At 41.0% G+C, this 22,441-nt stretch overlaps 1 protein-coding gene across 1 annotated transcript; it reads right to left on the bottom strand.

The window, feature by feature from the left end:
- Positions 1–410: 410 nt before the first annotated feature.
- On the bottom strand, positions 411–21,220 carry ETNPPL (ethanolamine-phosphate phospho-lyase). The gene is made up of 13 exons (XM_006274488.3): positions 21,077–21,220; positions 16,287–16,405; positions 15,944–16,103; positions 13,511–13,585; positions 11,430–11,523; positions 10,026–10,142; positions 8,114–8,196; positions 6,622–6,847; positions 5,313–5,467; positions 3,860–3,949; positions 3,408–3,538; positions 2,822–2,877; positions 411–2,048 (listed from the first exon to the last, which is right to left on the bottom strand). Exons 1-13 carry the CDS (start codon positions 21,130–21,132, stop codon positions 1,917–1,919), a joined length of 1,494 nt encoding a protein of 497 aa, XP_006274550.1. The 5' UTR covers positions 21,133–21,220; the 3' UTR covers positions 411–1,916.
- Positions 21,221–22,441: the final 1,221 nt, after the last annotated feature.

Below are 22,441 nucleotides of genomic sequence, written 5' to 3'. Positions count from 1 at the left end.
ATCAGACCCTTGCATTGTTAGTCACAGTCATGGGGAATATACCTATTTCATGTTAAAATGAGCTTAGCACAGATGTAGGACATAGAAAGATGGAGGACAAGAATTTTGCTTTTAGAGAACTGTTTAAAAAAACTGGCTGTTCTAGAAAGGTGTCTCTTTCTATCCCCCCCACATCTCTCTTTTTTTTTTTAAAGCTCAGCATAGACAGCTATGCACAACTAACATATAATTTAGGTAACAGCCATGTTATATTTTAGGCTGCCAATAGTTGTATATAACTATTAACTTTTCAAACTGGGTGTGATGGTAAAGGAAATAGGCCAAAACACTGAACCCAATAATACTACCTTCCTAATTAACTGTGTGTTTAGTAAAGAATTCATGAATCAATTCAAAACACAAACAACAGCTGACTTTCAAATGGTTTCAATTTTTGGAATAATTAAGGAGTAGTAAACAGATGAGCTGACTCAGTGGCATCAGAAAAGTTCATACAGAAAATGCCAATATTAATATAAACAATAGTCAAAGGTATAAAACTAGATATTGTACTCTAAATTTTCAGTCACACATTTAGTCATTAGCCGCAAGTATAAAATAGGAAAACTTGATGCGTGATTATTATAAAGCCGTGTTTTGTCAACTTCTTAAAACCTATTTTAAAAAAACCTCACCCTCTTCCATAAATCTTAGCTATACATAAGCTAAAATTTAAGAAATCCAGTCAGATTTTAACATTCAGACACTGTAATGCATGATCCATACTGCCAGAAGCATAAAGCAAGTCTGAAGTGTCTGATGTAGGAGAGGTTTAGCACCAAAAGGGAAGTCATCTGAGCTATGCTTGTGGAAACTTGGTGCAAGGCAACACTGCCTGATGCCTGTGTTTTCACTGTCTTACTATTGTGTGGATCAACATTTTTACTATTGTATCAGTTAAGGCCTATCCTGTCTGGTACATGGTACCCTTAAGGTCCTTTGACTGCAGTAAGAGTTAACAGTATTCAGCACTTCAAAAGGAGAAGGCACTAATTCCTAGAATCCTAGTACAGAGTTGATGCATCTGAAAACCCTCATGCAATTTGAGCTTACCTCTGGAAATCTGACCTTTAAAATACCTTTACCTTTAAATGAAAGGAACTGATTTTTTAAAAGAACTACCTGTGTAGTTTGTGCCCAGAAAGAAGTGCTTTTGGTTTTAAGCAGACTTTTCACATCAGGTTTTCCTCAGATTACCACTTGCCACGGACAAAACTTAACAAATTTGCTTTGTAGAAAATTGTGATCTAAATTCTTCCCTCTGGATACTGAGTATGAAAATATTGCATCTTGCATATATCCATATAATGGGACCAGATCCTCAGGTGATAGAAACTCAGTGCTGCTCCATTGACTTCTGTTCTCATCAGCTGAGGACCCAGTTCATAGGATATAAATTATCTTCCAGTGAGTTGTGAGTCAAACTTTGTAATAATATCAGCCATTAAAACATGGAAAATAATTAACATCTCAATATTGCACATTGAAATTTCAAATACAGTGTTATAGTTCTAAAAAAATGATTTAACAGGATTGGTGCTATGGCTAACATACACCAGATTCAGGCTAAGCAACACATGCATCTCCACAGATTCACTGGAGTTGCATCTACCTTACACAAAGCCCCAAACTGGCTCCAGCTTGTTGAAATAATCATTTTATCAGATACTTATTCATGTCAAGTTAAGGGCCTGACCCTACTACTTATGTACATGAAAATGCATTTTAAAACTCCTAATGAAGCTAACTGGAGTTTTTTTTATAGGAAGACCAGACTGAGACCCAATTAAATCAGTATGACGGGAACTATTGCACATATCCACCCATTCTTTAAAAAAATATATACACACACACAATGATCTAAGGAAACTCCCCCTTCAGGTTCTGATCCTTTTACAAGGCACAACGTGGTTATCAGCATAGAAGCCATTTTCTTGTCTGCAGGCATTTCCATTGACATGGTTGATGCTTTCACCGAGACAGTCTGACTGGAGATTCTCCTCATTAGTCTGAAACAAATAATATTTCAATGAATACAATTCCTATCAACTGTTAATCACGATTTTGACTTTATAATTAGAAAATGGTGTGTCAGATTCTCTTCTTATAATATAGATTATCTCTACTTAATGGAATGGAGTTACTCCAATTTTGTACAGATATATTTGAGGAGATTTAGGTTCTGCATATGGTACTCTAGAACAGTCATTACCATAGGATCTCTGCAAATGGGAAGTTACATTATGGCTCTCAGGCAATTCTAAAAACCCTTGGAAAATGCTCAGTATACTGCAAGCCAGTAATATGCATGTTTTAAGTGCATTATGTCTAACACTATATGATTTGTCAAAGGCCAGTTATGATGATTGGTCATTCAAAGGCATTGAATGGAAGCAAAATAACTGCATCATTTTTGCATGTTTATATTGAGAGATATAAGAAAGGCAAATTATCAGTTGATGAAATTAAAATCTAGTATTAGTGAAGTTCTTGACTTGTGCATTGACTCAGCAATACACAATATCCAAATACTGACTTGCCTTATTTGTACAAATCTGACTATGTTACGCATTTCAAGTCAAGCTGACAGTCTGTATTGCACAGTTCTTCAGAAGTGTGCACTTAAAAAGTCTTATCAGATTGCACTGATGTAACTGACATTAGAACGTCCTCTAGTATTGGAGAACAGAGAAAAAGGTCTTAAATAATTTTGTACCCATTTCAGTAGCATTACACTGGTTTATTTTACTTTAAGAGAAGTAAGCAAACAAAAATTACATACTTTTCTTTTACATTGCATGTTTGTAGATATCTTGTTTCCAGTTGCCTCTTCCATTTCTAAAGAAAAAAATACCAGGAAAAGTAATGTGTTCACATTTTCATTGTCTAAGTAGTCATAAATAGCTGATTGTTAGATTTTTTTAAAAACATGTCAACTACCAGTTGACATATTTACTACAGACATAATACATTTCATTGAAGAATGATTTAACCTTTCCTAGCAAGTCTTTAGAAAATACAGTCAGTGTATCATGATTGTTAGCCTGCAGTGATGAACTATCCTGTACAAATCTAAACTCTGGTCAGCTCATAGACTTACCTTTAAAAAGACAGAATTCTCACTTAAATATTTTTAAAATCAGCATAGCTTCACTGTACCACATCTCTTCTCTGAGAATCACTCAATGCAGGTAAGGACTGCAGAGTGCAATGATGCTTTTCTGTGTCCTCCATTCTGCGGTCATCCTGTACTGGCCCAGCCCTCGCATATGACAGGTAGCCTGAAGGCTTGCAGTTGTACATGAAGTCATAATCTAACCAATCACATTTAAACTTGAGCAATGAAAAACTAAGTCAAGCATGTGTACCTGTGAGTAGTGCATCAATTTGGTCCACAACAAACTCTGCATCTTCCCGAGTGAAACTCATTGGTGGTTTAAATTTCAGAATGTTTCTGTGGGGTCCATCTGCACTAAGGAGGATGTGCCGTTCTTTTAGTCTGTTTAAAAAAAGAGAGAGCAATGAATGTACAAGAATGCAAGTTATTGCAAGCTTAAAATGTATATATCAGGCAAGTCAGATCAATACAGATGTACTATATACTATAAGCGGGTTCAATTACACTGAAGTCCATGGAATCATCTCCGCTTACACTTGATTGGGGTTTGGGCACCTGAGCTCTCTAATGCTATATTCAAGAGTACATTTGTTTCAGAACAACTTAAAGTCTTTCATTACTGCACATTAAAAAAGAGGTTTGTAAAGGGTTAGATTCAGATCACTACAGTATACTTTGAGGATGGACTCAAGAAATATTTACTTATAGACAAGATGAAGGGCTTCTGCTGTGGCTGGTGTCCTTTTCTGTTCATCCTTCACAAGATCTACTCCAACAAACAAACCAACACCCCTAGGATAAAAGGGAAGAAAGAAAAGTAATATCTATTGTCCAATAATCAAGCCCTTTTCTTGCCCACATAGTCAATATTGAAGATCATAAGACATGAAAGCTTAGAGAGGGTCTTTTGGATTTTCACTCACTGGAATTGTTGGAAAAATGACTATTTCAGAGCAAGGCACATAGTGTGGCTATTTCTGTAGAAAATAATTTAGCTAGCTTAATCAAGTTGCTTTGTAACTTGAGAGCTAGAAAAAAAGCTTCCTCCTCCTGATCCTGCAGGTCAAAAATCACAAAGCTATCAGGAATAAGCTGGCCAGAAAAGAATTCTGTTTGTGTAAATTTGAGGTTTCCAAATTTTCATTCCATGGAAGAAATAATTTTTTAACATGATAAATACATGATGTCCTCACTCCGTAATGGCCCATAGCTGGGTCGGGCCATTCATTTGGCATAGCAAACACCTGCATTCAAGTTCCACCTCTGAATCAGGCATCATTGTAGTGAGTGCCTTATAGCTATTCCAGATGTGAATGAGGATATTGTCCTCCTTATCAAAATTGCATCTTGGACTTGAGAAACCCTTCTAGGCACAGCTTTCAAAACTAATGCTACAGCACTGATGAACTGGAATTTTTGCTGAAAAATGTTTTGACTGGGGGAAAAAAAAAGCCCCCAAACCAATTATTTCAGCCGGAGGGCCACTTAACAAGTTTTGGGGATCTGCTGTGGGCCATATTCATCTCTCTCTCTGTCCCTCTTTCTCCTCTGTCTCTCTTCTCTCCTCTCCCTCCCTCCCTTCCTCCAGAACCAGCCAGAGCTGTAGTTCACTAGAAGTCCCAAAGCTCAGCTGTGGACCCGGATGAGGATTTCTGCTGTGGCAGGAAGCAGTGGCATCAGTTGTGGGTACAACCAGCAGGGTCTGGAGTCTCAATGCAGAACCTGCCAGCGGTGTTCACAGTTGATGCTGCTGCCTGCCCACTGCAGTGGAAGTCCCAACTGGATCCACAGCTGATGCCACCAGATCACAGGCTGATGCTGCTGGGCAGCAGCAGTTCCTCCCACCCACCTGGCACCATATGGTGGCTGGAAGTGCCAGCTGCCCAAAGGCCAGATCCAATGAGTTGGCAGCTGTCCACCTGTGGGCTAGACAGAATTTGTTGTCAGGATGGATCTGGCCTGCAGGCCATATTTTGCCCACTCCTGTAGTAGGGGATCTGTTTGCTTGGATAAACAAGTGAAAAAAGAGTATGTTCACCACTTATACCTTCTTCATTTTTGTTCTCAATTTCTTATTTACTGGACTAGCATAATAACTCTTTCTCTGATCAGTATTCTGTCAGGGATACATTTTCATTGTTCCCAAGGTACTTACCGGATATCTCCCACTAAAGGATGTTTTCTCTTTTGTTCATTCAGCAGCTCTATTAGGTAATTTCCTACTCGTGTGGCATTTCCTTGAAGATCTTCTTTTTCAATTACATCCAGTACAGCCAAGCCAATAGCGCAAGACACTGGATTGCCTCCAAACTGAAAGCAAAGGCAAATGGGGAAAACAGAGAACAAAACACTGATACACCTTCTGCATCAGTGGCTTCACTACCACTCTCCAAGCAGTGACAAAAGCAAAAGGAAATGGAAGCTTTGGGAAAACCTACTTAGCCCCTGCTTTGTTACACAGGAAGACAATGGGACCCAGAACCCACTTCCCTCAACCATGCAGGTACAGATGAGATTTCTGTCCTCAATTATATCAGGTTGTATTCATGTAGGATCACAGGGATCAACCTAGTGTATTGAACCTAAGATCCATCTAGTCCTACTACAGGCAGTGCCTAGTACCAGATGTTTCAGAAACTAATGCAATAAATCATGCAACAGGTAGCAGTAGGTTAATCTTCCTCCTCTTTGGAGGTTTTGTACTTATCCTTATTAATAAATTGGTTTGGAACATAATGTTTTTATTTTCTTTCCTTCTTTTAACATAACTATTGCAAATCTGGATAATTTGTCCTTCTTTGCAAAGCTCCTGACTGTATGTACAATTCAGCCATATGCTACAAACTCAATTTAAGTAATAGAACTTCACTACTGTTACTGATATGACTCAATCACAATGGGAAGCATTGCAGAGTGACTGAATTGGCAGGAAGACTCACACCTGAACAAACAGTGAATTTCTGACAGCAGCATACTTCAAATGGTTCCTGATGCAGAATCATTCCTTGGTAGTAGTTTATAAGAAATGAAGAGCCACTTTAGAATCTGAGTTTAATAGCACTTTTAGCACTTCTGAAAATGTGGCCACTTGATTTTAGATATTAGAGGGGGAAGATATCTTCTGAATATCTGGCCCTCACAGTTTCTAGCACTATCAATCCAGCCCTCTTTTACAAGCACTAAGTCAGGGTGGCCAACCTGCAGCACGCATGCCACAAGTGGCACAGGCAGCTTCTGTGTGTGGCACATGACAGATCAGGGATGGGATAGGCAACAAAGTACCAGATGAGACAGGAAGCAGAAAGCAAAACAGATCAGGCAGGGGAAGGAGGTCAGAGTGGAACTTGGGAAGGGTGGGGAGCTAGTTTGTGGCATGACTGCTAAACAGGTTAACCCCCACTGCACTAAGTACAGACCAAAATACTGTAAGAGAAAAAAAGGAAAGATTTCAGCTGGAAACTTACTGTATTGAAATACTCTAACCCTGAGGCACCAAAGGCTTCAGCAATCTCTCTTGTTGTAACGACACAAGACATTGGATGGCCATTACCAATTGGCTTTCCCATGGTGACAATATCAGGTACAAAGTCTTCCCCTTGTAGCTGGAAAGCCCAAAAATGTTTCCCAACTCGAGCAAAACCAACCTGGACTTCATCAGCTATGAATACACCACCTGCCTCATGCACATATCTGAAAACAAAACGAATGGTACAAATGTTATAACATGCAATGAGTCTCCAGTATCCAGTCACAGGATGAGGAAGAGTATATTACAGAAATTTATTTTTAGACTTAAGATCTGCTCTATCAAGCAGATAATTCAGACTTTAAAATACTATTCACAAACACTTTTTATGGCCAATGTTTGAATTGAAGTCAATAGTTTGCTTTTTCTATGATGATACAGAGATGAAGTATAGTTGTTCTTACATTATTAATATTAAAAAAGATATCCCTCTAAGAGATATAAGCTGTATCAGTGTTTAGAAGGTAGGACAAAAAAGAACAAATCTAAGGGTGAATTTCTATTTCCCTTTGTGTGCAAAAATGTCACCATTTTAGCCAGGTAAGTGCCAAAAATGTCACTTAAACAGAGGCAGTGATTCTATTACCCCTGCAGTGTGGATGCACAAGTGTGCAGCATAGACTGAACATCTACATAAAGCTATGCATTTGCTGGGTATATACACGTGACCATTGTGGACATGTTCATGTGTGTAAGCTCAGAAAAGGGACAGATCCAGAAACCTATGACAAGTGGTGTCACTTGGGAGGAGGGCACAACCAGGTTTTGGCCCTAATAGTAGAGTGGTTAAGACACTCACCCAGGAAACTGGAGTCTCAGGGTGGTGGTCAGGGATAGGGAGGTGTTGAATCTACATCTCTGATTTCCCCAGAAAAGTGCTCTAATCACCATGACTCAAGTCAGGCATAATCCAGCCCCCTCTACTCCTCTCCCCATTCCCGCCCCAGTGCTTTTTCTGAAGCTGGGTTCCTGGACATGCAAAAGAAGGGCTGTATATGGGGCCAGGAGAAGAGAATACAACAAAGAACTGTCTGGCTCAGCAAGATGGCTGGTGCCTTGCAGGGAGCAGGCTCTAGCCTGGAGCCTTGTTTCCACTGAGGTGGAAACTTACCCCTGTGTTGTTCTCTGCCCCTTTGATCTAATGATTATTATGCACAAGGGCCAGTGACTCTGCTTCAAAAAGAGTGCAGGAGAGGCCCTTGGACAATATTTTATCGGTAGGGTTAGAGTAATAAACAGGGAAGTCAGAGAAATACAGGTTCAAATCCTCTTTGGGCAAGGGGGTGGAGATATAACGCAGATCTCTGGCTTCTGTTGGCAAGTGTCCTCGCCACTGGGGTTAAAACATGGGAGGGCCTTTCCCTCTGGTCATTTCTCCAAGTGACCCTGGTTACTTTCTCATCCAGGCCTATTCCAAATCATGTACGTACTCTGCCACTTGCTGGAAGTAGCCTGCAGGTGGAATTACTTGGCCTCCACAACTCTGCATCGATTCAGCAATAAAGGCAGCAATCTACACAAAAGAAGTACAGGTAAGAGCAGTAATCCTTTATCTAGCCTTCGCAAATAAACTAACAGTTATAGAAAGAAATGTTTAAAAACATGGCTTGCTTTAATAAAAATATTGGGCTGGAGAGCTGGGTACTCCTGTCAATGGCTATGGGAAAAGACTTCCATCAGGGGTGCCCAAATTTGCTGCATCAAGTGCCATACCAGCAACCTATCAGGGATGCAAAGGACATATCCAAGGCTTAATAAGCAACCACTGATACCAGTGGAAAGGCTACTACTAGTGTCAACAGAAGGTGGAATAGATACTTGATGTGCTTGTAAGTTCACATGCACAGTTCAGTAAAAATATTATACTGGCATTTGCCATTGCCCCAACAGATAATCAGAAATTGCTTAGTGACAAGGCTCACCATCAGTATAAGCCTATGGTGATCAGCTTTGTTCTCACCCTACAGTCACAGGGAGAAGGCAGGCATGTGATGTCTGCATTTTAGGTCATTCCTGAAGCTAAGTTTTGGGCACCCCTGCCTCAGGCAAATGACTAAGCAAGCTATATACAAGGGTGTGTTGCTTCACAATACAAAAAAAAAGATATATAATCTATAAGTGAAGTAATTCCAGTTGCTAGGAATGAAAAAAGAAAGTTATTCCAAGTCAGGAAGGGCAACAGCAGCCGATCGGATCACTGGAATTTAAAGTTACATTTCTTGTTTCTGTATCTATTCAGCACAGATATAGCTTTACCCCAAAACTTCAGGGAGTGTCAGCATAAGCCTGCTATTTAACAGATTGGTTCCCACACACAAGGATTGCTTGTGCAACCCTCCCTGAACCTCAACAGGTCCATCTCAGCTGAACAGTGCAGTCTTCCTGGAAACAAGGTCGAGCAGTAAAGAAGCGTACACTACATTCGAAGAGGCACACTACAGCCAAACAGTACGAGGCTTCCCAAAGCATGTGAGACTTTAGCCTTTACAACTTGTCCTGCCACAGGTCTATGTCACCAAAACCTAAGAAGATAGGCAAAAGGAGGGAAAAAAGGAAGAAAAGAAAAAACTACGTATTAGTAAAATAAAAGAAAAAGTTGTTGTAGAATCTAAAAGGCAGGTGATCTAATCCTTTGGACTAAATGGGATTTTTTGATCCAATAGCTACTGAAGTCTTCCTTTTGACTTCAGCAGACTTTAGATCAAACCCTAAACATTTCTGAAAATTAGACTTGTTGCATGAAACACCTTTATAAATATGTGTTTTAAATAAAAAGCTTTACAGATGTTCCTTATCAGTTATCACCAGCTTGTGCCTGACTTAAAGCAACAAGGTTTGAAGTATTATAAATGCATCTCAAGGAGCAAGAGTACAATAGAAAATTGAGAAACATGATTACCTCTTATTTTTCTAGGTGCAAGTTTGTCTGTTTTTCAGTCTATCCTCTCTTAGATTTTCATCATAACCTCTCAAACATGATTGGAAAGTTTGACTATATTACAAGTATTTACAGAAGACAAACTCTTACAGAAGACAAACTTTTACATTTATATTTAACTCTTTTATATTTACATTTTTAATTTATTAAACTACTTTGGACTGATTTGCTTGTTTATGGGTCTTATGTCCTCTTGATTCTTGCATGCATTTTTCATTGAAGCTAACATGAGTCCTGAAAATATTCAAGGGGAAAATGGAACCATTTGAATGTAAAACTCATGACAGAAGAATGGAGTGAAAGAGGGGAAATCTTAGTGTATAGGTCAGTTTCAACTCCTTTTCCCCATTTCCATTCTGCTTACAACGTGCTGTGTTTCAGTATTCATCCAGCTAGACACAAACCTTGCGCCCATTCTTTTGAGTTTCTTCTATAATCTTTTTCACCTCCCCAGCGTAAGCACCGGCTGGATCCAGATGATCTTCTCTGTATTTGCCTCTGTAGGTATCTGGTGAAGGTGCCTAAAAGTATCAAGAGGATTTATTTCAAATCCATGACTCCTTGAAATACTCTCTTCTACTGAACAGTTCCCAGTACTTTTTAGAAGAGATGTAATTGTATAAAAATATCACAAGTCTTTGTTCCACCTGTTGTTTAGCTTTACTATGCCTGCTTCTTTCCCAGAGAGCTGAGGAAGGGTACTGTGATATCTAGAAGAAGTTTGTTTAAATCTATCCCAACCGTGCAGCTAATCCAATAAAAAATACCACCCACAAAAAACTCTTGTCTCTCGTATGTCCATGTATCATATGAAGTTCAGATTAATGCAACGAATCAGACATATTTTACACAAACTTAAAGGACTGAGAGCTTCTGCCTGGCCATGAATTACATATTTGATATCATGGAGCACAGTTTTTCAAAGTGTTTTCCATCTCATTTTCTATTTGACCCATCAGGCACGAGCATTGCCGATTTTCCCATCCACGAGCTTAGCTGACTTGTACACTTGCAGACAGTGAGAAACATGGATATTCCTTTCTGCCACTGGAAATCTGTGCTCTACCACTTGACTTCCTATTTCATGAGAAAAGGTGGAGCTGCTTACCTACAAACCTGTGGGGAGTGTTTCAGTAGCTTTATGGGAACAAGGGAAAGAAGAACAAGAATAGCAGATAGAGGGATACTGGCTTGGGGAACATTGGCAACATGGAGGGAAAATGTTATACTGCCCAAGTGATGGAAAAGAAAAAAAACACTTTGGGCTGGACCTGTCTTTTTGTCTCAGTACTTTAAAAATATAGGTTGATAAAGGGCAAGTCAGAAATAACTGGACATTCACTTAGTTTATTCCAGATACCTCATTGCTTTAGATCCAGATTTTTAAGTATTGTGCATTTGTATGTTAAAAAAGACCATGCTTCAAACTTTGGAGGAGCTGAGAAGCTATACATTGTGGGGCTCTCTCTAGGTTTAACTAGATTAAGCTCTAAATTGCACAACAAATGTTTACTGTTTTTTAAAACCACAAAATTATCTTACTGCTTGGTATAGTACGTCATGTTAAACTTCATGTAACATGGGGGGATTCAGCCTCTAGAGGCAAACATTTCTGTTCATTTTCATCTGTAGCCATAAACTGACAGGAATGTGTCCTCTGAGAAGATGGAAAAATTAATTTGGGGAAATAAGGCAGATTCTGAAGTAAATGCAAGAGCAGAGGGGGGAGGAATCACTTACAAAGGGGTGTAATTCATGTGCACTTAAAAAAACAACCTCTGCCCATACACATACAAAACACCACTTACCACATGCACAAACTCCTTTTTGCTTTCCTTTCCCAACTGGTTAAATTTATATGGACTGATGTCAATTAAAGAAGTGACATGGCCATGGTAAGCACTGCAACAAGAGTTAAATGCAAAATAATTTTCACTAAGGTTACAGAAAAACTAAATTTACAGCTACATATGCACAAACAGAACCAGAATAAGCTTTACCACCAATCTAGGTGTGGTGCTCATGAGGCCTCTTCAATCTGTACTTGCTCAATCCAAAACCTTTTGAAGAAAATGGGAATTTTGCTATTGGCTTCAGTGACAGCAAAACTGGAATCAGCCAATTTTTGGCTGTCATGAGCCAATGCCAGTATAGCCACACTAACTCCAAAGATAGTTCATAAGGTTTTGTGAGGTTGTAAATGAGCTGGAGAGTAAGTCAACCTTGGTCATATCTGTCTACACCATGTACAGTTTGTTGCCTGCATCCAGGACTGTTGTAAAGGTGGAGTAGCTGGATGCAAGCATAAGGGGTACTCCTAAAGGGCTGTTACATGGGTCAGACAGCTCCTTTGTGCCAGTCCAGGGCTGTGCAACTTCTGAGTGGCCAGGGCACTGGTTATACACTGTGAGCCACACCCTCCCCTCCCCAGTGCACCATGCTGGCATTCATGCAACATGCCATGTGGTACTGTCTGGTGCAACACATACCCTAACCCCCCCTGTGAAATACTGCGCCACATGGCAGGTGAGCCCCACTGTGCTGCATGGGATTCCTGGGGGTTCAGACTGTCATGGGATCAGGCCCTTTTAAAGAGGTCTCCATTTGTGTTTGGTCACAGCTATAGAGTACGTTCTGGGGCCAGAGCAGGTGAAAACTGTCACTTCTGTCTGTACCCTTCAGCTTGCAGTGTACTTGTCAGGCTGCCTCTCAGCAGCTAATTAGCACTACTTGAAATTAAATCTTCTATATTGTAACTACAAAGATATGCCTGGTCAAGATTTTTTCCGGAAAAGTTTTTTTTCCATCAGAAAATGTTGATCTGTCAAAGCCAAAACCTTGTGCTGAATGTATGTACTAGTATTGGCAAGGATGGAATTTCTGGTCAAAACCCAGAGAATAAGGGAGCCTAGGGGGATGGGCAGTGACTCTGATGCACCCCAAAATAGCCAAGAGAAACTAAGGAGTGCATATGCCTGGGATGTGGGAGACCAAGTTTGCTCTCCCTGATTCAGACCAAAGCCTTGAACATCAGTCTCCCACATTCCTGGTGAGTGTCGTCTCAAGTTCCCCTGATTGCGCTGTTCCACTTTGCTACAATGAATATTTACTTATTTATACAGACTTGAACCTTGATATCTCACATCACAGGTGAGTGCCCCAGTATCTATCAAGCCCAAGGAACAATTGTTTATGTATGGAAGAACAGCTCCAACTGCAAGACAGAGTACATCCCAAAGTAACTCTGTTGGTCCGCCACTCACCTGAGGTGTGACTGCTGTTCAAGTCCTTAGCCTGAAATAGGCAGAACTTGACCCAAGGTTTCCTAAGTCAGTGTCCTAACCACCAAACTTTCGAGAACCTGAGGAGCAGGGGTTTTGCTTTTTCCATTTTTTTTTGTTTTTCTTAATGCTGAACAAGAAAATTATTTCCTTTCTTTCCCATCTAGTGCCGTAATTCTTAACTTTTTTTGGCCTCAAGATGCCCCTTGTTAAACTCAAGGCAATCCTCGGAAAATGACAGATCTTGGCTTTCTTTCTTTTTCTGACTTCAGAAAAATGCCACGGTAATTTTTCTGTTGCAAAAATATATAGTGTGCAGCAGTTCAGAACCTTTTTGACACAATGGCTTTCTGTTTGAAATCTCTGGGTTTATCCTGTAAATCATGCGTAGGTGTTGCATGCCTACCAGCGTTAATATTGCACGCCACCCCAGGGTACCCTTAAGAAGGATCTCATAGCACCCCAGCGTGCTGTGGCACTCTGGTTGAGAATAAAATCTGTTCTTTTATTAGACTATGTGATAAAGTTGTATAATGTTTGCTAAACTCCATGTCTAAAGATACTGGAAGTGGCTGGTTACATTCACAAAGGCCATACTACAGACTTACTTATCAAGGGTGATCACATCTTGATGTCCACTAAAATGCCGAGCTAGTCGCAAAGCAAGGTCATTAGCTTCAGACCTACAAAATAATAAATACATTAGGGGACTCTACAAAAAAGAGATTTCAACTCCCGGATGAGATAATTAGAAAGCTCTTATGAACAAAACGTTTACGCTAAACCAGAGAAGGGGTGTGGAACAAATGGATACAAATAAACAATCAGCACAGAATGACCCTATTGTCATTATAGAGATTAGAATGCTGGATTCTTGATGTAAATACCACATAAGAAGGGAAAAAAGCTCTTTGTGTATGCAAGAAACAAAGGGATGCTTTATTCCTCTAATCCTGTAGCTCTGGTTGCTTGTGGGCACTTACTTCCTCTTTGTATACATCATATCATTCTACAGAAGGGCTAGCAGCTGGAAGAACAATGTGACTGCTACCCATCTTAAAGGTAAAGGCCCCACCAGCTTTCCAGCCTACACAAGGACTGGATCCTTCCCAGTACCTTGCAGCACAGATGAAAACACAAGTCTACTTGAGAACCCAGCAATCTCTTTTAGCATTGAAAGGTGTTTTTAACCAGCAGGTATATATTAAACAGTCTTGTAAAGAGGCTCACAAAAGTTCTTTTGTGGGTCAGTAAAGACTGCAAACAAAACAGACCTTTATAAAGGAAGGCAAACTCCTATAAAACCTAAGGAAACCCCTTACACCAATGATCCATTCACTGGTACCACAAGAAATAGGTCTTTTAAATTGTGTAAAAGGGAGAATATGGGGGCTGTTATATGACTGAAAAAAGGCTTTTATCTAGTAGAGATATGTGTATATTCTCCCTCTGTGCTATAAGACCACTGAGACATATTCAGAGACAGGTATTGACTGGTTCATAGGGAGAGATACAGGTTCACAAATCTGCTTAAACTTAGGAAGGAAGGTCTCCATTTAGCAAGTTTTGTTAAGGACTGCTGGATAAAAACAGAACGCATGATACATGAAATAATTTAGAAAACAAAGTGTGATCAACAGATACCTCCTAGCCAGAACTGGGTATATTTCTTTGCTAAATGCTAATCTTTTTTCCTCTCCCTCTTTCTCTCTCCAATTCTAAAAAACACGGAGCTATTTGCAGAAATAGTCTTAATATTACTCTTGTTCCTGTCGTTTCCTTTGGTCTTTACAGACATGGATTGTCATTGGTTTAAAGTTTCTGGAGAGTGGGTCAAATTTGCTCCTCATAAAATCAGTAAGAGATCTGTCACTGACTTCATAGTGAGCGAGACTTAGACCAGTATTTTGTCTCCATTAGACAAGACTGATCAGACACTGAAGGACCAGCCCAGCCCACAAGGCAAGTGAAACTTCAGGGATTTATGACAGGGATGAAACTGGTGCAATGTATATATTTTTTAAATCCGGATTTAGAAATACATTGGAACATGTAATTTATATTTTAGGCTAGTTGACTGAAATTAAATAGATTTCCATTGCTTACAGGGTGAAATGGTGAGGAAGCAAAGATTTTCTAGCTCTGGCTTTTCTCCTGAAATGTTTGTTTAATGAGGGGAAGCAGTAAATGATAAACTCTCTATATAATTTGCTCTTTAATTTTAAAAAGTAACTTCCGTGCCTGGATGAAGTGCCTGAACAATAGCCTGGAGACAGATATGACAGGCTAGAGCCACAAAACTATTATGACCCAACTAGTGGCTTCACAGATTTCTTCCCCTATGCTAACTTTGTTCTGGAGGAAGAGCCCCTGGGGATGAGAAGATATATTTAAATATAACAATAGAATAACCAACACCACCTGATTGTCAGATGCACTGGTCAGCATGAGACATGGATACATGCATACACACTCTAAAGGCAATAGAAGTTTCTGGTGAGCATCACTTTTGAAAAATATTGCCTCTTTTATTTGCGTATCTATGTGTAGGTTTAGAAACCTAATTTTAGGCAAAAAATGACTTGAAAATTTAAGTTCAGCTTCTTAAAAATGCCTTGCCTTCATTTCAGTGTTCCTGTGGATCAGTGGAGCTAACAAAATGTTTAAGGTAGAATAGTTTACTTTTCACCTTTCCTAATGTTTATTTCCCTAGTTTTGCATACCATTCAGCCTAAACACAGAACAGCGACTAGTCTATTTCACTTTTCATTAAGATCAGTTACACTTTACAGTTCTTATGCATTCAGGCAATACACCCAACATGAGGTTGTAAACTCCTCAGAGGACTTTTTTTTACTCTGAACAAAAAAAACCCCCAAAACCTCTGGCCTGGCACTACTGAAAATAAATTTCCACAGAAACATTTCTATCACTTCTATTAAACACTTTTTACAAGGCTTAAAATGTGAGCTTGCGTTAACCAGACACTATCATTGTTTACAGAAACAAAATAATGGCAATGAAAAATACTTAAGACATACCCAGAATTAACAAAATAGCAGACAGAGAGTTTTTCTGGCATGGTATCAGTAAGTCGCTTGGCATACTGGACAAGATTGTCATGGAGGAATCGGGAATTTGTGTTGAGCAATTCCATTTGTTTCACTGCAGCCTTTATGACATCTGGATGGCTGTGGCCAACTGAAGAAGACAAATTATAAATACTTACTAGCAAGTAATAATTTCTAACTGAATCTGAAACACAGTTGGGGAACACTCCTAAGTCTAGGATTGTCAGACTTCTTGGGAAAAGTATTCTGTTTTAGTTTGTTTTCAAATGGGGTAGAAATAAATCCAGGCACTATTACAAACTAAGCAACTTACCATGTGCAACATTGTTGATGCAGTCCAGGTATTTTTCTCCATTTTCATCAAACATATACTGTCCCTGAGCTCGCACTATCTTGAGAGGGTCCTTAGCAAAGAAAACTTTGCATGATGGCCTTAAAAAAAAGTATAAAACAACATTATTAGCTCTTCAGGTATTGCTCTTCCATCGAATCTTGAGGGAGTTTCTGACTTCTCCACTTAGAAAACTCTATTATAGGACATGTCTGTGAAACAGACACAAATATTTTTTTCTGCCATGCAGTTGAAAAGATATAACTGCTTAAAATACAAATGCTCTTATTGACATCAGTGGCAAGGCATCCACTGACTTCAATGGGAGCACAGAAAGGCCCTTACTGAGGTTATTTTCAAGCCCTGTGTCTGTATCTCAGTAGGTATCAGTGATTCCATGTTAGCCCAATGGAACGCAAATCATACTGTATCCTTGGATATCTGGGTATGTTTGCAGGATGGAGTCCTGTTATTTCACACACATTAGGAAATCAATATCAAATGGACTCTATGGAAATCAGATTAGGTTGTTCAGATCTTTAACTTTAGAACCAATTAATATATCATGGTGGGAGACCATACTGAATTTGATGTATACATTTTATCTATCTATCTATCTATCTATCTATCTATCTATCTATCAAGATATATATATATATATATATATATAATATATATAGATATAATTAGCTGTATACATTTTACATTTCAGAACAGAGGACCTATGCACTATATGGGCTTAATCTTCAGACAGACTAATCACCAATTTCAAAAACAAACAAACCATAGTCCTAGCATACTGAAAATTTCCAGGTAAAATCTTTAAAAGCAGTTAACTCCTTTTTTCAAAACCACATTTGCCCAACTGCCAACCTCCCAGGGTCAGTTCTGAAAAAGCTATGCCCTCCCTCATTTCTCTTTTCTGGACATACAATACTAAAATACACTGCAATTATATCATAACATTCAGACATATTACTGAGCATTTGGAAACTTTCTGTAATATTTCCTTAGCCTAAAATGAATGGGAGTATTTCTAAATAACCAAACCAGCTATGCTAAAATATCCAGAGTTTCTTAATGACCTCCTCCTGTAAAATAGATCATGAATACCAACCATAAATGTTACTCAGAAATATCTTAGTGCTTGGAATATACATTTATTTTTCTTGTCAGAGTTTCCTGCCTGATCAAGGACATACCTATGGATACCTTTTGGGAACTGTCTCCCCTTTATTCTGAAGCAGCAGACTGAATATCAAATATAATTTCCTGAATTAAGTTTTTCATTAAGTTAGTAGTTGAAACACCCTTCCATGAGATTGCCATTGCTGGCTGCCTCACAGAGCCTGATCCTGTAATCCTTAATCAGGCAAGATGTACTTAAAATAGGATCTGACCCTTAAAGATAGGAGTAATTTATGAGACCATTGGTCTGTAAACATATAGAACAATGCTATATAGACCTAGACCTTTATGAATATAAGTGAGCATCATAGCTGAAAAATAATGTTAAGAAAAAAATCAGTGAGCTTTATACTTCTATACCTAAGAGTCATATTTTTGTATGGTAAGACCTAGAGAGATACAAATCAAACACTGCCTGCTTTTAGATGAAGTTTTATATTTTAACTTGTAGTTGCAAATCTGTAGGGATCAGGGACACGCATGGACAGGACAGCAATTCACCTTTTCCTTCAGTCCTGACTCAGATCAGAAGCTAAACAGAATTTACTAGGCTTATTCTACTTCCCATTATATCACAACAGCACACTTGGCTCAGAATAATTTTTTCTCACCACACCATCAATATTTTAACAGACTCAAGTCAACATGCTCAACTCCCACCCCAACCTCCACCTTTCCCAGGTGAAAGTTTTGATCACCAATTAACCAGAAAATAATATTCTTAAAATGTGTTCAGGCATTCTATTCTCTTTTACAACTTTAGGGCATTGCTTTGGTTTAATCTGACGTGTCCAGTATATTGGACAGGGTTAGAGTCTGACTATGTTAGGAAGAGGCAAAGTTTTAAAGATATGAATGACAACTAAAGATCCACCCTATTTCTTTATTCCATCAGTAAGCGATAACAAGGCCATACTATGTACAACGAAAGTATGGTGCCTGCAGTATCACATAAATAAAACTGTCAACAAACGCAGAAGGTAACTAAGGAAGCTGGTTTAGCACTTTATGCATCAGCTATCAAAAGATTAAACTCCCTAGAGCCATAAGTTCACAGGCTAACAGGATTGACTCAGCTCTTATGCACTCCTGAGATGAATGAACTAAAAAAGCACAGTGGTTAAGACCTTAAAGAGGGAGATCTTGGAACCACAGAGAAGTAGAGCTGGAAGGGACCTCCAGAGGTCATCCAGTCCAACCCCTGCCTGAGGCAGGATCATCCCTATCCAAGCCATCCTATACAACCCATCATCTACAGTCAATTAAAGACTACTGTCAACCCTGACAACACAGACCTAGCATCCTAACCTGCCACAGGTAAAGCAGGTGAACCATGGCTGCCAACGTCCTGCTTGTATGAAATGTTGTCAATATATGCTCAAGAGATCATAGGTAGGGGACCGCACCTCACCTCCTGCTACAGAGGAAAGCAAACCCCCCAGTACCAGTCTGACCATGGGGTAAAATTCCTTCATGGGCTGGGTTCTGTTGTGAGTTGCAAAGGTAACCCACTGACTGCCCTGCTGAGATGCTGCTTGGCGCAATGTGCAGCATGATTTGGCCAAGGCCTACTGATGTCGTAGTCATACAGAAGTAGTAAGTGACATCCAGAAGGCATCTGGAAAAGGCCTCCATAGGACATCTAGTCCAACCCCCTGCCTAAGGCAGTATCACCCCTATCCAAACCATCCCATACAACCACAGTCTAAATTTCACAGAAGATCTACCGTCAACCCTGACACAACACTGACCTAACACCCTAACCTGCCACAGGGTAAGCCGGGGAACCACAGCAGCCAATGTCCTGCTTCTGTGAAATGTTGTCAATAGGCTTGCCAACTCTCTTTGAAGCTATTCTGGGAGGTTTCATTCCATGGCATCAATGACATTACATCAGGAAGGTAAATACACCTTACTATTACATTATAAAAACCCACTGGACTACTATATAAATCAGACTCCACATTTCATATTTATTTTAATGCATGCCCTATTATTTATCTCCTGGGTGACTCTCAGCAGCCTCCTGGAGATTTATATCTAATTCCTGGAGACTGCAGGGCAATCCTGGAGGGATGCCAACCCCAGAACTTATCAATAGACACTCAAGAGGTATATATTTATAATTCCAGTAGAGATGCAATAAAATTGTAAAGTTCTGCCTTCCAGCTAGCTGCTGGATTTGTGTTTCACAGAGCATTATTAGTTACTTCTAGTGCCTCCATGTGATCTGTAAGAGCAGCTGTTTGCATGGAGTCCTTAGGCAACATTTCCCCTCTCTACTACTACTCAATACTGGCTGGTGACCTCCCCGCAGGGGACCCTGTGCTTCTGGGACAAGGGCAGAGTTCAGGCCTTGCTGACATTCCCTGAGTGGACAAAAATCACAGCAGCTCCCTGAAGCCTTCTGCTTACGGGGCTCTAGTCTGCAAAGGAGCTCTGTTTGAAAGAGGTGGGGGGCACCTGCAAGGGGTGGAAGAAGTGAAGCTGGCAAAATCCCACTGGGTGCTGTGCATCTAGTGCAGGTGAGCGTGCCCGCTGCAACTGCATGGGAATTATGGGGACGGGAAACCCTGGGGAGCAGAGGGACTCACACATGCACAGACACATGCACACACGAACACACACCTGCATGAATACATGCACACACACACACATTTATGGGCACATACGCACATGGACACATACACACATAGACACATGCACATGTACACACGCTCAGACACATGAACATGCACACATACTTTTGGATACCTGCACACACATGTACACACACACATGCATGGACATGTGCACACACACACGCTTGCAGGCATATGTGCACTGGACACTTGCACACACATACACACACAGATACTTACAGATGTATGCACACATGCACACACTTATGGATACATGCACACACACATGGACACATGCACATGTACACACATGTGTGCACGTACACACCTGCATGAACACATGCGCACACCCCCCCGCTTACAGGTCCATGCACATGTGGACACTTGCACACACATCCACATGCACACGGCTACTTACAGACACATGCACACACATACACACACTTATGGATACCTGCACGCGCACACACACACACACATAGACAAATGCACACGTATGCACATATGTGCACACATACACACCTGCATAGACACATGCACACACATACACACACTTATGGATACCTGCACGCACACACACACACACACACACACATAGACAAATGCACACGTATGCACATATGTGCACACATACACACCTGCATAGACACATGCACACACACACACATGCTTACAGGCCAATGCATGCATGGACACTTGCACATACACACACGCACTGGATACTTACAGACATATGCACACATGTACACACATGTGCACACATGCACATACACACGTGCACACGTACACACGCATGGAGACATACACATGCACACGGGTACTTACAGACATATGCACACGTCGCACACATGCACACACGGACACACACCCCTGCACGCAGCTAGGCACACACGCACACAGATGCACACGCGCACGCCCACACCGCCCCGAGGCCTTGGCCCCGCTCTCCCGCCCGCCGCTCACCCGATGTGCTTCCTCCGCAGCGCCAGGGTCTCCGCCTTGCTGTACACCTCGCTCATGCTGGCGGCGCGCTGCCCCGCTCCGTGCCCGGCTCCCTCGTCCCCGCCTGCCCTGCCCTGCCCTGGCTCTGGAGCCTGCCGCTGGCGGGCCGGTGCCTCATCTGCCTTTTATCCCCGCGCGGCCGAGCAGCTGCCAAAGCCCTCCTCCCCCTCCTCCTCCGCCCCCGTCGCAGCTGTTTGGCACAGCCTCCCGCTAGACTTTGCCCCGGCCCCTCAGCAAGGAGCCATCCTCCCTCCTCCCCCACCCTTGCCACCACGTACCAGTGCCTCTGCCTTCCCCCCTCCCTTGCAAGTGTCCCGCTCCCGGGTTTTGAGCCCTGTCTGTCCCTAGCAAGGGGTTGAGCCCCCTTCCCGAATTCACCACAGGGCTGTTCTTGGCATTGCAGCTCGGCCCTTTCCCGGAAAGGCCTGTTAAACATTGCCGGAGGGGCTGCTACCTCTGTGGATGATTTCCTTTTATGATTTATTGACTCAAGCGGTGAGGTTGAATTACCTCAGCATAAGAGGGATTTCAAGCGGGGAAGTGCTATTTTAGTATTAGAATGGCTTGGCTGGGCCACACCAAAGGGTCTTTTTGTGCTGACATAATTCAAAGGAAATTGCATTTGAGCCCCTGAACCCCTCTGCTGCTAGAGAACTAACATCTAACCAGTGCTTTAATTGAAAGGGTAGGAAAATCCCTGCGGACCATGGTTTTGTTACCTGTTTGCACTGCACTCGCCACGCCGGGGCTGATCCATAACTGTGGGCCTTTGCAAAGATGCTGCTGCTGCCTCCGAAATACATACAAAATAACAACCTGGAAATCCAATTGGAATTTGTCAGCTTGCTTCACCAACATTGAATTCATGTGTCCTCACAGTATTTTGAGGAGGTAAAGATCAGGTGTTAGGTCTCAGTTTAGCCCCTTGCATGAATTGTTGCTTCCCTCCTCCCCAGCTCAGCCCAGGCTGCTGTCTTTCAACCCAACAGCTACATGCTTCCATTCGAATAAAAGGAAATTCTCTACCTGTCACAGCCAGGAAGGAAAATTTTCAGAAACTGAACTTGAAACTGGCCTATATTTGAATGGATTAGTTGGTAAAAGTATTCTGCTATACCTCACAGTGATACGCTTTGCCTGAAGAAGGGTGTTTGTACCCGACAGCTTGCAAAGAAGAATGTTTCCAACTATTTTAGAAATAAAAGATATCTGAAATAAAAGATAGCAGATTTACCAAAAGAACTTTGTCTGCCTACATCCTTAGACCAACACGGCTACAACCAACACCCCTGATGCCAGGAAAGGGGCATCTGTACTGGTTATGGC

The sequence above is a fragment of the Alligator mississippiensis genome, chromosome 2 (genome assembly GCF_030867095.1).
Source record: "Alligator mississippiensis isolate rAllMis1 chromosome 2, rAllMis1, whole genome shotgun sequence".
Lineage (NCBI taxonomy): Eukaryota > Metazoa > Chordata > Crocodylia > Alligatoridae > Alligator > Alligator mississippiensis.
Note: the sequence above shows the minus strand (reverse complement) of the source record. Positions and strands in the feature narration are given on the sequence as shown.

Excerpts from the sequence above, each read along its gene's own strand:
- ETNPPL (XM_006274488.3), bottom strand. The coding sequence starts at position 21,132 with ATGAGCGAGGTGTACAGCAAGGCGGAGACCCTGGCGCTGCGGAGGAAG. Across the intron at positions 16,406-21,076 it reads CTGCGGAGGAAGCACATCGG|GCCATCATGCAAAGTTTTCT; the intron begins GTGAGCGGCGGG and ends CTTTTTTTTAAG. Across the intron at positions 2,878-3,407 it reads AATTGATGCACTACTCACAG|AAATGGAAGAGGCAACTGGA; the intron begins GTACACATGCTT and ends TTTTTTCTTTAG.